The sequence below is a fragment of the Mesoplodon densirostris genome, chromosome 6, assembly GCF_025265405.1.
Source record: "Mesoplodon densirostris isolate mMesDen1 chromosome 6, mMesDen1 primary haplotype, whole genome shotgun sequence".
Lineage (NCBI taxonomy): Eukaryota > Metazoa > Chordata > Mammalia > Artiodactyla > Ziphiidae > Mesoplodon > Mesoplodon densirostris.
This window is the reverse complement of record NC_082666.1, coordinates 23,405,645-23,420,816: the sequence shown is the minus strand read 5'-3', so window position 1 is coordinate 23,420,816 and position 15,172 is coordinate 23,405,645. Positions and strand designations below refer to the sequence as shown.

Sequence of the window (15,172 nt, the reverse complement as noted above, 5' to 3'; positions counted from 1 at the left end):
CAGCAAAATGGATGAGTCTCCAAAATGTTCTTCTGAGTGAAAGAAGCCTTACACAAAAGAATACTTACTTCATGATTCCATTTATATGAAATTCTAGAACAGACAAAACTAATCTGTGGTAGAAAAATCACAACAGTGGTTGCCTCTTGAGATTGGGGTTAGGGATTGACTAAGAAAATTCATGAGTGAACTTTCTGGGGTGACAGTAATATTCTATATTGGTGGGGTTTGGATTAGATGTGTGAATGCATTTGTCAGTATTCTGCAAATGTACACTGGTGCATCAACACTGTGGAATGCTACTCAGAATTCTAAAGGAGCAAACTAGTGATACACAGACTTGAATGCATCTCCAAGGAATAGTGCTGAGAGAAAAAAGCCAGTCCCATCCTTGCACACTGTAAGATTCCATTTACATGACATTTTTAAGTGACACAATTTTAGAATGGAGGACAGATAAATGGTTGTCAGGGATTATGGATGGGAAGAGGAGTCAGGAGGGTGGTAGGTGTGATTATAAAAGGGTAGTATGAGGGGTCCTTGTGGTGTTGGAACTGTTAGTGTCTTGACTATGGATAGTGGATACAGGAACCTACACAGGTGATAAAAATTGTACAGAATGTAATATAGACACACAAAAACGAGTATAAGTAAAACAGGAACTCTGAATGTCACTGTGCTGGTTGTGTTATTATGATGTAGTTATGCAAAATGTTACCACTGCGGGTAACTGGGCAAAGCATACAAGAGATCTCTATTATTTCTTACAATTTCATACAGACCTACAATCATCTCAGTAAAAATTTCAATTTAAAATAAACACAAATTCTTTCTTAGAGAATTGTCTGATACCATGTCTGGGCAAGAAATGTAAAAAGTGAGCCAGGAACATCTTGAAGTACCACATAGCAAGGAAACGATCAAAGATTACTGAGGTTGTGCCAGAAGCACTGAGGAACTAAATCGAGGCCAAAGCTGGCTCAATTTGAGCTTCAGGAAGAATATCAAATTCAAAGACTTGAAAGCCATAAAATATGTTTAAATCCATGTGTTTATAATAATAGTTTAAACACACACACACATGCACACACAAACCCAAATTGGTTACCTTCAAAGTGTAACAGGACAAATTCATCATCTTGAAACCTGGGAAATGAAAGAGTCAAGCTGGCCTTTCCTAAGTGGACTGTACCTCTGGGTAACCAAATGATGGATGAAGAGAAGACTCTCCTATTTGCTGAAAGTTATTTCAGCAAATAAATCAAAACCAGATGATCCAGTTGGAGTTTCACCGTCTTTTTACCTCCAGGGAAATGAATGGGTCTAGGCACTGGGCATTAGTGGGCACTGACATCAAAAAAGTGACAGCCAGACTTGTGGACATCTCCTGATAAAAAGATACACACCACTTGTAGACTTGCTAAAGGGATGGAACCTGAGTCTAGTCTAGCCCCTGATCCAGCTGCCAATACGCAGGAGGTCAGCTGACAGGGCAAAAAAGTGAACTCTCCCATGAGAACATACGCGGTTGGCAAAGTCCAGACTGAGAAACTTCGGTCAAATGGTTCAAGTTCTTCAACAGATACGTAGTAAAGAAGAGAAAAGGATGGAAGGGGAACCTGTAGATGGAATGAGAATCAAACACTTATCAAGCTAAAAACCTAAGGACAAAACTAAATCTGTACTATCTAAGGATGCATGCTTAGGTGATAAAACCACAAAGAAACCTAAGGAAGGGATTACTACAGAGTCAGGAGGAAAATGTTTACTCTGGGGGGCAGGATTGGGATGGGGCACATGGAGAGGCTTCTGGAGGCTTCTGGCTGGCAAAACTGTTTTTTGACCCAGGAGGTGGTTAACAGGATGTTTGCCTTATAAATCAATTTGCTAACCTACACATTTGCTTTGTGTCCTCTGTCTTGTTTTACATTTTTAAAGAGGCTGTGTGATAGAGCTGTTCTCAGGTTGCCATTGGAAGCCAGAGAGGCACTTCATATCTAAGGAGAGGATGAGGAAAGGCCCTCTGTAGAGATATTACTGGGAGAGTGAGGGTAGGGTGGGAAGAATGTCAAGGATGAGGCCAGAGAAATAAACAAGCTCATGACCTGTCTTCTGTACTAGACTTTATCCTAGAAGCCATGGGGGGCCACTGAGGAATTTCACACTAAGCAACCAGACCAGATTCATATTTTAGAAAGATTCCTCTGGCAGCTGAATGTCAGATGGATTGGATGGAGGCAGGAGTGGTTCCAGGGAGACCGGTTAAGACTCTACTGTAGTAATCCAGTCTAAAGATGGTGAAGCCGGAAATAACACAGTGACAGAGAGGGTAGAGAGCAAAGACTAATTTGAGAGTACTTAAGGAGGCAGAAACATAGGGCTTGAGAGGCTATCTGGGAGAGAGAGGGAGGGAAGGAGACAGAAGAGAAATTAAGGAGGTTTCCCTAAATTCAAGACAAAGTTTACACACAATAAAATGCACAGAACGGAAGCATACAGTCCAGTGAGGTTTTTTACATGTATGCACCTATATAACTCACATACCAGTGAAACTATAAAGCTTTTCCTTTACCCCCAAAGTTTCCTCTTGACCCCCGCAAGTCAATCCCTACCCCATTGGCAAGCACTGTTCTGATTTTTATCACCATAGATGATTTTATCTGTTTTTGAACTTCACCTAAATGGAATCATACAATATGTAGTCTTTTGTGACTAATTTCTTTTGCCTAGCACATTCTTTTTGCAATTCATCCGTGTTGTGTGTTATCAGCAGTTCATCCCTTTTTATTACTGAATAGTACTCCATTGTATGAATACACCATTATTTGTTTATCCACTCTTCTGTTGATGGACATTTGGGTTGTTTCTAGTTTTCTGTTTGTTTTACTATTAGGAATAAAGCTGCTGTAAACATTCTTATATCAGTCCTTTCGTAGATATACATTTTCACTTATCTTGGGTAAATATCTAGGAGTGGAATTTCTAGGTCACAGGATAGGTACATGGTTTTTTGGTTTGTTTGTTTTTTTAATATTTATTTATTTATTTTTTGGCTGTATTGGGTCTTAGTTGCGGCACACAGGATCTTTTGTTGTGGTGCCCGGGCTCTTTGTTGCAGTGCGTGGGCTTCTCTCTAGTTGTGGCTTGCAGGCTCCAGAGCGCATGGGCCCTGTAGTTGTGGTGCACAGGCTTAGTTGCCCCACGGCATGTGGGATCTTAGTTCCCCGACCAGGGGTCGAACCTGTGTCCCCTGCATTGCAAGAAGGATTCTTAACCACTGGACCACCAGGGAAGTCCTGGGATAGGTATATGTTTTAACTGCAGAAGAAATTGCCAATTTCCTAAAGTGCTTCTAGTATTTAATACTCCTACCAACAATGTATGAGAATTCTGGTTACTTCACATCTTTGATGCTTTCAGTGTTCTTAATTTTAGCCATTTTAGTGTGTGTGAAACACATTTATCTCATGGTTTTAATACAAATTGAGTAATAATGAATACTAATGATGTTGAGCATCTCTTCATGAGTTTATTGGCTGTTCATTTTTCTTTTTGAAGTTTCTGTTCAAATCTTTGCCTATTTTTTATTGGGTTTTGTTATTACTGAGTTGTAGGATTTCTTAATATATCCTGGATTCAAGCCCTTTGTCCTGTATATGTTGTATTGCAAATATTTTTCCCTGTTCTATCATTCTCTTTTCCTAATGATGTCTTTTGATAAACAGAAAATTTTAATTTTGATAGACCAATTTACTAGGTTTTTTAAAATGATTAATGCCTTTTGTGTTCTCAGAAATCTTTGCCTACCCCAAGGTTGCAAATGTATTTTCCTATATTTTCGTCTAGGAGCATTATAGATTTAGTTTTTATGTGTATGTCTATAATCAATCTTGAGTTACTTTTTCATGTGTGGTGTGAGGTATGAGGCAAAAGTTCTTTTTTTTTTCCATACGGATATCATTTTTCCAGCACCATTTGATGAAAAGACTTCTCCATCCACTGAATTGCATTTATGTTTTGTCAGAAATCAGTTGACCAGTATATGTACACATCTATTTCTGGACTCTCTAGTTTTCTTTTTTGTTTTTAGTTTCATTTTTATTTTGTATTGGAGTATAGTTGATTTACAGTGTTGTATTAGTTTCAGGTGTACAGCAAAGTGATTCAGTTATACATATGCATATGTCCATTCTTTGTCAGATTCTTTTCCCATATGGGTTATTACAGGATATTGAGTCGAGTTCCCAGTGCTATTCAGCAAGTCCTTGCTGATTATCTATTTTGTATATAGTAATGTGTATATACAGAATATATATATACATTTATCCCTCCCCCCGCCACCTTTCCCCTTTGGTCACCATAAGTTTGTTTCTGAAGTCTGTGAGTCTTTCTGTTTTGTAAATAAGTTTATTTGTATCATTTTTTTTAGATTCCACATATAAGTGATATATAAATGATATATTCCACATATAAGTGATATATAAGTGATATCATATGATATTTGTCTTTCTCTGTCTGACTTACTTCACCTAGTGTGATAATCTCTAGGTCCATCCATGTTGCTGCAAATGGCATTATTTCATTCTTTTTTATGGCCAAGTAATATTCCATTGTATATATGTACCACATCTTCATTATCTTTTCCTCTGTCGATGGACATTTAGGTTGCTTCCATGTCTTGGCTATTGTAACTAGTGCTGCAGTGAACATTGGGGTGCATGTATCTTTTTGAATTATGATTTTCTCGAGATATATGCCCAGGAGTGGGCTTGCTGGATTATATGGTAGTTCTATTTTTAGTTTTTTAAGGAACCCCCATACTCTTCTTCATAGCGGTTGTACCAGTTTACATTCCCACCAACAGTGTAAGAGGGTTCGCTTTTCTCCACACACTTTCCAGCACTTATTGTTTGTAGACTTTTCAGTGATGGTCAGTGATGGCCATTTGACCAGTGTGAGGTGCTACCTCATTGTAGTTTTGATTTGTATTTCTCTAATAATTAACAATGTTGAATATCTTTTCATGTGCTTTTTGGCCATCTGTATGTCCTCTTTGGAGAAATGTCCATTGAGGTCTTCTGCCTATTTTTTGATTTGCTTTTTTTTATATTGAGCTTCCTGAGCTGTTTGTATATTTTGGAGATTAATCCCTTGTTGGTTGCATCATTTACAAATATTTTCTCCCATTCTGTGGGTTGTCTTTTCATTTTGTTTATGGCTTCCTTTGCTGTGCAAAGCTTTAAAGTTTAATTAGGTCCCATTTGTTTATTTTTTGTTTTTATATTCATTACTCTAGAAGGTGGATCCAAAAAGATATTGCTGCAATTTACATCAAAGAGTGTTCTGCCTATGTTTTCCTCTAAGAGTTTCATAGTATCTACTCTTACATTTAGGTCTTTAATCCATTTTGAGTTTGTTTTTCTGTATGGTGTTAGAGAATGTTGTAATTTCATTCTTTTACATGTAGCTGTCCAGTTTTCCCAGCACCATTTATTGAAGAGACTGTCTTTTCTCCATTGTCGTAGATTAATTGACCATAGGTGCATGAGTTTATTTCTGGGCTTTTTATACTGTTCCATTGATCTATATTTCTGTTTTTGTGCCAGTACTATACTGTCTTGATTACTGTAGCCTTGTAGTATAGTCTGAAGTCAGGGAACCTGATTCCTCCAGCTCCATTTTTCTTTCTTAGGATTGCTTTGGCTATTTGGGGTCTTTTGTGTTTCCATACAAATTAAAAAATTTTTTGTTCTGTGAAAAATTTTTTAGTTCTGTGAAAAATGCCATTGGTAATTTGATAGGGATTGCATTGAATCTGTAGATTTCCTTGGGTAGTAGAGTCATTTTGACAATATTGATTCTTCCAATCCAAGAACGTGGTATATCTTTCCATCTGTTTGTGTCATCTTCGAATTCTTTCATCAGCATCTTACAGTATTCAGAGTACAGGTCTTTTGCCTCCTTAGGTAGGTTTATTCCTAGGTATTATATTCTTTTTGATGCAATGGTAAATAAGATTGTTTCCTTAATTTCTCTTTCTGATCTTTTGTTGTCAGTGTATAGAAATGCAAGAGATTTCTGTGCATTAGTTTTGTATCCTGCAACTTTACAGAATTTATTGATGAGCTCTAGTAGTTTTCTGGTAACATATTTAGGATTTTCTATGTATAGTATCTGCAAACAGTGACTGTTTTACTTCTTCTTTTCCAATTTGGATTCCTTTTATTTCTTTTTCTTCTCTGATTGCCATGGCTAGGATTTCCAGAACTATCTTGAATAAAATTGGCAAGAGTGTACATCCTTACCTTGTTCCTGATCTTAGAGGAAATACTTTCAGCTTTTCACTGTTGAGTACCATGTTAGCTGTGGGTTTGTTGTAGATGGCCTTTGTCATGTTGAGGTACGTTCCCTCTATACCCACTCTCTGGAGAGATTTTATCATAAATCAGTGTTGAATGTTATCGAAAGCTTTTTCTGCGTCTATTGAGATGATCATATGGTTTTTATTCTTCAATTTGTTAATGTGGTGTATCACACTGATTGATTTGCAGATATTGAAAAATCCTTGCACCCCTGGGATAAATCCCACTTGATCATGGTGTATGATCCTTTTAATGTATTGTTGAATTTGGTTTGCTAGTATTTTGTTAAAGATTTTTGCATCTATGTTCATCAGTGATATTGGCCTGTAATTTTCTTTTTTTGTGCTGTCTTTGTCTGGTTTTGGTATCTGAGTGATAGTGGCCTCATAGAATGAGTTTGGGAGTGTTCCTTCCTCTGCAGTTTTTTGGAATAGTTCCAGAAGGATAGCTGTTAACTCTTCTCTAAATGTTTGATAGACTTCACCTGTGAAGACTTCTGGTCCTGGACTTCTGTTTGTTGGAAGTTTTTAAATCACAGTTTCAATATCAGTACTTGTGATTGGTCTGTTCATATTTTCTATTTCTTCCTGGTTCATTCTTGGAAGATTGTACCTTTCTAAGAATTTGTCCATTTCTTCCAGGTTGTCCATTTTATTGGCATATAGTTGCTTGTAGTAGTCTCTTATGATCCTTTGTATTTCTGTGGTGTTGGTTGTCATTCTAATGTTATTGATTTGAGCTCTCTTTTTTTCTTGATGAGTCTAGCTAAAGGTTTATTAATATTGCTTATCTTTTCAAAGAACCAGCTTGATCTTTTCTATTGTTTTCTTCACCTCTATTTCATTTATTTCTGCTCTGATCTTTATGGTTTTTTTCCTTCTACTAACTTTGGGTTTTGTTTGTTATTCTTTCTCTAGTTACTTTAGGTGTAAGGTTAGGTTGTTTTGAGATTTTTCTTGTTTCCTGAGGAAGATTGTGTTGCTGTAACCTTCCCTATTTGAACTGCTTTTGCTGTGTCCCATAGGTTTTGCATTGTTGTGTTTTCATTTTCATATGTCTCTAGGTATTTTTTTATTTCGTCCTTGATTTCTTCAGTGATCCATTGGTTGTTTAGTAACATATTGTTTAGCCTCCACGTGTTTGCTTTTTTTTTTTTTTTTTTACTGTTTTTTTCTTGTAGTTGATTTCTAATCTCATAGCATTGTGATCGGAAAAGGTGTTAGATATGATTTCAGTTTTCTTAAATTTACTAAGGCTTGCTTTATGGCCCAGCATGTGATCTATCCTGGAGAATGTTCTGTGTGCACTTAAGTAGAATGTGTATCCTGCTGCTCTCGGATGGAATGTTCTGTAAATATCAATTAAGTCCATGTGATCTAATGTGTCATTTAAGGCCTGTCTTTCCTTATTGATTTTCTTTCTGGATGCTCTGTCCATTGATGTAAGTGGGGTGTTAAAGTCCCCTACTATTATTGTGTTACTGTCAGTTTCTCCTTTTATGGCTGTTAGCATTTGCCTTATATGTTGAGGTCCCCCTATGTTGGGTGCATATATATTTACAGTTATATCTTCTTGGATTGATCCCTTGATCATTATGTAACCTCCTTCTTTGTCTGTTGTAACAGCCTTTATTTTAAAGTCTGTTTTGTCTGACATGAGTATTGCTACTCCAGCTTTCTTTTAATTTCCATTTGCATGGAATACCATTTTCCATCCCCTCACTTTGTCTGTTTGTGTCCCAGTATCTGAAGTGGGTCTCTTGTAGACAGCATATATATGGGTCTTGTTTTTGTATCCATTCAGCCAGTCTGTGTCTCTTGGTTAGAGCATTTAATCTATTTACATTTAAGGTAATCATCAATATGTATGTTCTTATTGCCATTTTGATAATTGTTTGGGATTTGTTTTTGTGGGTCTTTTTTCTTCCCTTCCTCTTTTGTTCTCTTGTGATTTGATGTCTATCTTTAGTGTTGTGTTTGGATTGCTTTCTTTTGTGTGTGTATCTATTGTAGATTTTTGGTTTGCGGTTACCATGGTTTTGGTATAACAGTCTATATAAATGCATGATTGTTTTAGGTTGCTGATCTCTTAATTTCAATTGTGTTTCAAATATCCTGCATTTGTATTCTCCTCCTCTCACAATTACTGGTTTAAGTATCATATTTGTGTGTAGATGATTTCCTACCTTAACTGTATGTTTTCCTTTACTGGTGAGCTTTTCCATTCGTAATTTTCTTGTTTCTAGTTGTGGCCTTTTCTTTTCCATCTAGAGAAGTTCCTTTAGCATTTGTTGTAAAGCTGGTCTGGTGGTGCTGAATTCTCTTAGCTTTTGCTTGTCTGTAAAGCTTTTGATTTCTCCCTAGAATCTGAATGGGAGCCTTGCTGGGTAGAGTATTCTTGGTTGTAGGTTTTCCCCTTTCATCACTTTCAATATATCATGCCACTCCCTCTGGCCTGCAGAGTTTCTGCTGAAAAATCAGCTGATAACCTTATGGGGATTCCCTTGTATGTTATTCGTTGCTTTTTCTCTTGTTGCTTTTAATATTTTCTCTTTGTCTTTAATTTTTGTCAGTTGGAATAGTATGTATCTTGGCACGTTCCTCCTTGGGTTTATCCCCTATGGCATTCTCTGTGCATCCTGGACTTGAGTGTTTCCTTTCCCATGTTAAAGAAGTTTTCAACTATTATGTTTTCAAATATTTTCTCAGGCCCTTTCTCTCTCTCTTCTCCTTCTGGGATCCCTATAATGTGAATGTTGGTGCATTTAATGTTGTCCCAGAGGTCTCTCAGACTGTCCTCATTTCTTTTCATTCTTTTTTCTTTATTCTGTTCTGCAGCAGTGATTTCCACCAGTCTGTCTTCCAGCTCACTTATTTGTTCTTCTGCCTCATTTATTCTGCTATTGATTCCCTCTACTGTATTTTTCATTTCAGTTATTATATTGTTCATCTCTGTTCTTTAAATCTTCTAACTCTTTGTTAATCATTTCATGTATCTTCTCAATCTGTGCCTCCATTCTTTTTCCGAGATCTTGGATCACCTCTACTATCATTACTCTGAATTCTTTTTCTGGCAGATTGCCTATCTCCACTTCACTTAGTTGTCCTTCTGGGGTTTTATCTTGTTCCTTCATCTGGGACATATTCCTCTGCCATCTCGTTTTGTCTAACTTTCTGTGTTTGTGGCCTCCATTCCTCAGGCTGCAGAATTGTAGCTCCTCTTGCTTCTGGTGTCTGCCCCTGGTGGATGAGGGTCCAAGGGCTTGTGCTGGCTTCCTGGTGGGAGGGACTGGTGCCTGCCCACTGGTGGGTGGAACTGGATCTTAGGACTCTCTAGTTTTCTTATGCCAACATCACAGTATCTTGTAGCTGACATGTTGAGGGAGTCTAGATTATGTTGTCTTTTTTTTTTTTTTTTAGGACTGTTAGATTTCATTCTAGCAGGCATAAGTTACTGGCAGAACCCTTTGATCCTATGAAGCTTGACTTTATTCTTCCGATTTGAATTTATTCCCATGGCACATCCTTTCTGAGTCTCAGTATGAATGCTCCATATTCTGGGTAGAATTCCATGATCTCCCAGCTCTGCCTGATCTCTAGTATCACCACTTACCCCAGAGAAAGCAATTTCTACTAGGTCTGTGGAAGTCCCACCCTGTACACGAGTGGTCCAGCTTTCAGCCAAGAAACTGCCCGCCAAACCCACCCCCACTCTGTGTCGCTCGCTCCCTCTGGATACCCTGCCTCGCAGATTTCAGCCACTTCAGCCCAGAACTCAAATCTGCCAGCTCAGTAGACTATCATTCTGCCTGGGCTCCATCTCCCTACCCCACAATGAGAAGGTGCCCCAAGATGACAGCTGGAGCAGTCATGCACTTTCCTCCTGTTTCCTTGCTCTCTAAGATCACAGTCCTGTATGGCTTGCTAGTCAGTGCCTGAGAGCATGTATTCTGTTGCCTCATTTGTGGCAGGCAGGAGAATCCAGTTCTAGGAATTCTGTCATGGCCTGAATTGGAAGGTGAGGTTCCATTTTGGATACGATGCTGAGTTTTTAGTGTCTGTGGAACATTCAGGTAGAAACGTCTGGCCAGCAATTGGGTGTTCATGTATGGAGCTTGAAAGAGACAGCTGGGGCTGGAAATTCAGATTTTGAGGTCCTGAATTTACACTGGTAGTTGAAATCAAGGGAATGAATGTGATCGCTTAGCTAGAGAATGGTTAGAGAAGGGATAGAAGAACATTCTTCTCCTTAAAAGGCTGGGAAGGTGTGGCTAAAGAAGGGATGAGGAACAGGAGACACAGGTGTCACAGAAACCACCATGAGTAAAATTGCGTTTGCCTGGGGAAGTTGCAGTATCAGGAGCCCAGCCTTTCTTTCCTCTCTACATCATGCTACCAGTCCAGAGCCAGCTCTTCTCCAGTGCTACTGAGAGCTTCGTAAAGTCCCACTGGGTGATCATGATGGAAGAACCTGCATACCTGGGCTCTGATACTAATCCGTAGAGTTAAAGCCATACCTGTCTGGAGGAGGCTCAGAATTTCTATCAGATGTAATCACACATCTGTGTTTTTATTTTTTAGCCTTCTTGGGGCTAATGGCTGACAAGTTTGATCATCATTTTTATAAAATTGAGGGGGAAACTAAGGCCCTGGAGAGGTGGACAACTTGATTATTAAAGTCAGTGATGGAGTTGGCCCTGTTTCCAGTTTTAGTTTCTAGTTGTCTAGAGACCTTACAGGGTTCAGACTTGGAAGTTGCTCTAGGTCATCTAATTCAGCCGCCTTGTTTTTTAGGTGGGGAAACTGACACTGATAAATGAGAGAGCTTAAACTAGGTGTAAACAACAGAAATGCAGTGAAGCCAGCTTAGGCAAAAAGGAGAATTTGCTAGAAGAGTACAGAGGTAGCTGAAGGGATTCAAAAGGCAAGGATGGAGCTGAGCTTTGAGAGTAGACTGGAGCTGTGACCTGCAGTGCTGGAGAAACACTGGGGTGCCCCTTGTCTCTGCCCTTTTCTCTGCTTTTTTCTGTGTCTCTCATTCATCCTCCGCTCAATGCAGACCAGCTTCTTCTGCTTCCACCCTCCCCGGCCCCCAGAGAAAATGATCACCAACAACTATTCCTGAGTTTATAGCTTAGGAAACAAGCCATTCATTCCCCTCCATTCAGGAAAGAAGTCCATCTGATTCTAGAATTGCAACTCACATTCCCCTAAAGATCTCAGTGGCCCGGTGGAGCCATCCAGAGTCCAGTCATTTGCAGCCAGGGTTCTGGGTAGTGTTATTCCACACACATGGCTGTGGAAAGCCCTACCTCTATAAGCAAGTGGTGTAAACTGTTGGTCGGGGGAGAGATATTTTCCAAAAAAAAAATCATGGGAGCAGATGGTTGGGCAGCTAGCCCAGTAGGTGCTTGGGACACTAGGGTTACATCAGTAACCAGTGGCAGAGCCAGGACCAGAAACCTCAGCAGCAGTTTTCCTGAGGTTGCCTCCCATGAGGATTTGATCCGTGATGAGTAGAGACAGCTCTAGGACAGTAACAGCCAAAGGTGGGTTCCCTCTGTGTTAGTCCAAACTCTTAGCTACAAGTTACAGAAATTGAAATCAAACCAGCTTAAGCAGAAAGAATTTATTAGAAGGCCATTGAGGTACCTCACAGACTTGAAGGAAAACTGAAGATTCCAGGGCATCTTCAGGAATCTGGAATCATACCACCAGGACACATACACACATACTCACTATGTTTCTTTCACTTTTTCAATTTTCATCTTTCATCTCCTCATTTCTCCTTGGCTTTGGTAACACAAGGTTTTATCCATAAGGTAGGAAACGTGGCTGCCAGCAGTTCCAAGGTCATATCTTTATAGTGTCTTTAAGAGAAAAGAAAGTTTTCCCTGCTGATTGCAGGTAGAAAAATCCCAGGGAAGGATTCTGACTCAGTGGGTGGAGTCCTGTGATTGGCTGGGCCTAGGTGCCTGTTCACCCCTGGGGTCAGAAGGCAGGGGATATTTTAAGAAGGGGGACTGTAAGCAGCGTAGACAAAAACCTCTTTTGTTCTGTGTCTGTCTCCCAGGTGACGATGGAGGCTGGCAGCCTCCCCCTGGAGCTGTGGCGCATGATCTTAGCCTACCTGCCCCTTCCCGACTTGGGCCGTTGCAGCCTAGTGTGCAGGACCTGGTATGAACTGATCCTCAGTCTTGATAGGACTCGCTGGCGGCAGCTGTATCTGGGCTACACCGAGTGCCGCCACCCCAACTGGCCCAACCAGCCTGATGTGGACCCTGAGTCTTGGAGGGAGGCCTTCAAGCAGCATTACCTTGCCTCCAAGATGTGGACCAAGAATGCCGCAATCTTGGAGACCTCTGTCTGCTTTACTCTGTTTCGCCGGAGGAGGACACGTCGTACCCTGAGTGTCGGGCCAGGCCATGAGTTTCACAGCCTAGGCAGTGCCCTGGCCATGTCCAGCCTATTTGACCGAATCCTGCTGTTCCCAGGTCTGCACGAAGAGCAAGGTGAAATTATCCTGAAGGTGCCCGTGGAGATCGTAGGCCACGGGAAGTTGGGCGAAGTGGCCCTGCTAGCCAGCATTGACCAGCAGTGCTCAACCACACGCCTGTGCAACCTTGTCTTCATGCCAGCCTGGTTCTCACCCTTCATGTTTAAGGTGGGTGTCTACCTCAGATGGATAGCCTCTCCCGGCCTGACCCTGGGCCTTGGCCTCTTCTCAGTGGGTTTGTAACCCTTTTTTTGTTGGAATTTAAAACGAGAGAGAGTTCAGTCATTAGTCCTATAACACACTCCTCTGAGTTCTGCACCAGTTGGGAAAGAGGCACAGGGATCAGTAGAGATCAACATTCTGCTTTATTCCTGAAAAAGCTGTACTTAAAAAAATGAGCCTTGCACTGGAGGCCAGAATTGCTTTGTACTTCTTCCTTTCCAACCTGGACCAACTGGGGCCACAGGTAGAGAGCAGCCAGGTTCCGGGAGCATGCCACATGCCACACGGTGACAGAAAGCAGAGAACAGGCAGCGTTCCCAGAGAGGTGGCCAAAGAGGGGGGCTCTGCAGGCCAGTGACCTTCAGCACATTAGCCCCACTCTCCGGAGGGTCAAGGAAGGTCAGGTTTTTGCCAAGGCTGACTGGAGAGAGGGTCAGGAAATATCAGGAGAACACATTCCTTCTGGGAACAGAGCAGTTGTTTTCAAAGATAAGCATGTATTGGGACGTTGGTAGCTTCTGGCAGAACAGTCTAGAGCTAAAAGTTGTAGACTGCCAGGAGCTGCATTGCCTAGAAACTGATTGTGATACATGGATTTTGTACCTAGTCAACAAAAATTATATTGCCACTATTCTACCAGTAACAACCAAATTGTCTCTCATGTTCGTAATGATCATTATGCCACCAGTCACTTGTGATGCACTTACTGTGTGCCAGCCATGTGCTTTACAGCCATGATTAAGATGGGTAGTGTCAGCTGGCTTTATTGATGAGCAAATGGAGCCTCAACAAGGGTCTCAGACTTTGTAAGGGACAGAGGTAGGGTCCAAAGCCTGTAATCATAAGATAGGTGACTTTCCATCTGTGGCCTCATTTGATCCCCACAACAAACAGTTGTGGTAGACAGAGTAAGTGTGTCCCCATTTTGCAGATGAGGGACACTGAGGCTCAGAGATGCTGAGTAACTTTCTCAAGTGGATAATTAGTGAGGTTAGAACTCAAGTCCAGGCCTTTGAGTCTAACCACTTTTGAACTTACATTGTTCTGCATTCCCTGGAAGCTTAAAAGGCTGTTTGCTACTTAGAACATTTCAGAAGAACCGATGGAGTCCTTCTGTGCTCATCTGCAGATGTGGAAGAACGGTTCGTTTCCATACCTTCCACATTTCATAGTCATTTATTCTTCAGCCTCCACTTGCCCCTCACAAGTGCAGCTGCAGATCCTCAGGGGGTGGGTCCTGGCCGTAGACTTCTTTGTAGCCCAGCCCACCATCTGGCTTAGTGCTTGGCATATATTAGTGCTCAGTCCACGCTTGTCTTTTAACTAAAAGCAGGACCGGGAGCTAGGATGACCTTGCCTGCAAAATGCCAAGGCCAGGGTGACTTCACAGCTTTTTTTATGACTTCTGAGGAGAACCCTAGCAATGGCTCTGCGTCTCTAGAGAGCCGGGGTTTTTCTACAGAGAGGACCAAGTAAGAGAAAATAGACTTAAATTGCAGCAAGAAAAAGTGAGGTTAGCCATAGGGAAGAAGTAGAGAGGTTAAGGGGAGTTAAGTTCTGGGACGAGCTCTCAAGGGAGGTCACTGCTAGAGAATGTAAACTTGTCCAGGGATTACTAACTGGGGTCATGAGACGCTACTGCCTCATTTTATGGTTCAAGTACATCGCATGGAGCTTGGCGTGGAATCCAGAAGCCGTTCTTCTTCAGGAATGCAGAGTGGCTGCGCTTCTCCGTCAGGCCTGGAGGGCTAAGAGTCTCAGGTGGGCTGTTCTGTAGGGCTGAGCAGTACCCCCACCCCAGAGAACTCTCTGCTCTCCACGTCCCTTGACCCCAGATGATAACAGCTGGCTTTTCTCACGTGCCAACTTGGTGCATGGCTCCGTGCCCACTTTGTGCCTGGCTCCGTGCCCGGTGCTTTGTTAGTTCGTGAGCCCTGTGTTGCAGACAGAGAAACTGAGGCTTAGAGAAGTGATGTGTTTATCCAAGATAACACACCTGGAAGAGGCAGAGCTGGGAGCTGGGCCCTGCAGCTGGACACCAGAACCCACCCTCTTAGCCACTGCTCAGGGCACTCACCCGGTCACGGCAGTAC

At 41.3% G+C, this 15,172-nt stretch overlaps 1 protein-coding gene across 7 annotated transcripts in view; it reads left to right on the top strand.

Annotated features, from left to right (window-relative positions):
* Positions 1 to 15,172, top strand: part of FBXO10 (F-box protein 10) — a 77,042-nt gene that overhangs the window by 22,058 nt on the left and 39,812 nt on the right. For all 7 annotated transcript variants that reach the window (XR_009532762.1, XR_009532763.1, XR_009532764.1 and 4 more), the window contains one exon: positions 12,435 to 13,025. Coding sequence is in view for 4 of the 7 variants with exons in the window: in XM_060100906.1 (XP_059956889.1) it covers positions 12,441 to 13,025 (585 nt within the window). In the remaining 3 variants the exon portion in view is untranslated. The remainder of the gene's footprint in view (positions 1 to 12,434; positions 13,026 to 15,172) is intronic.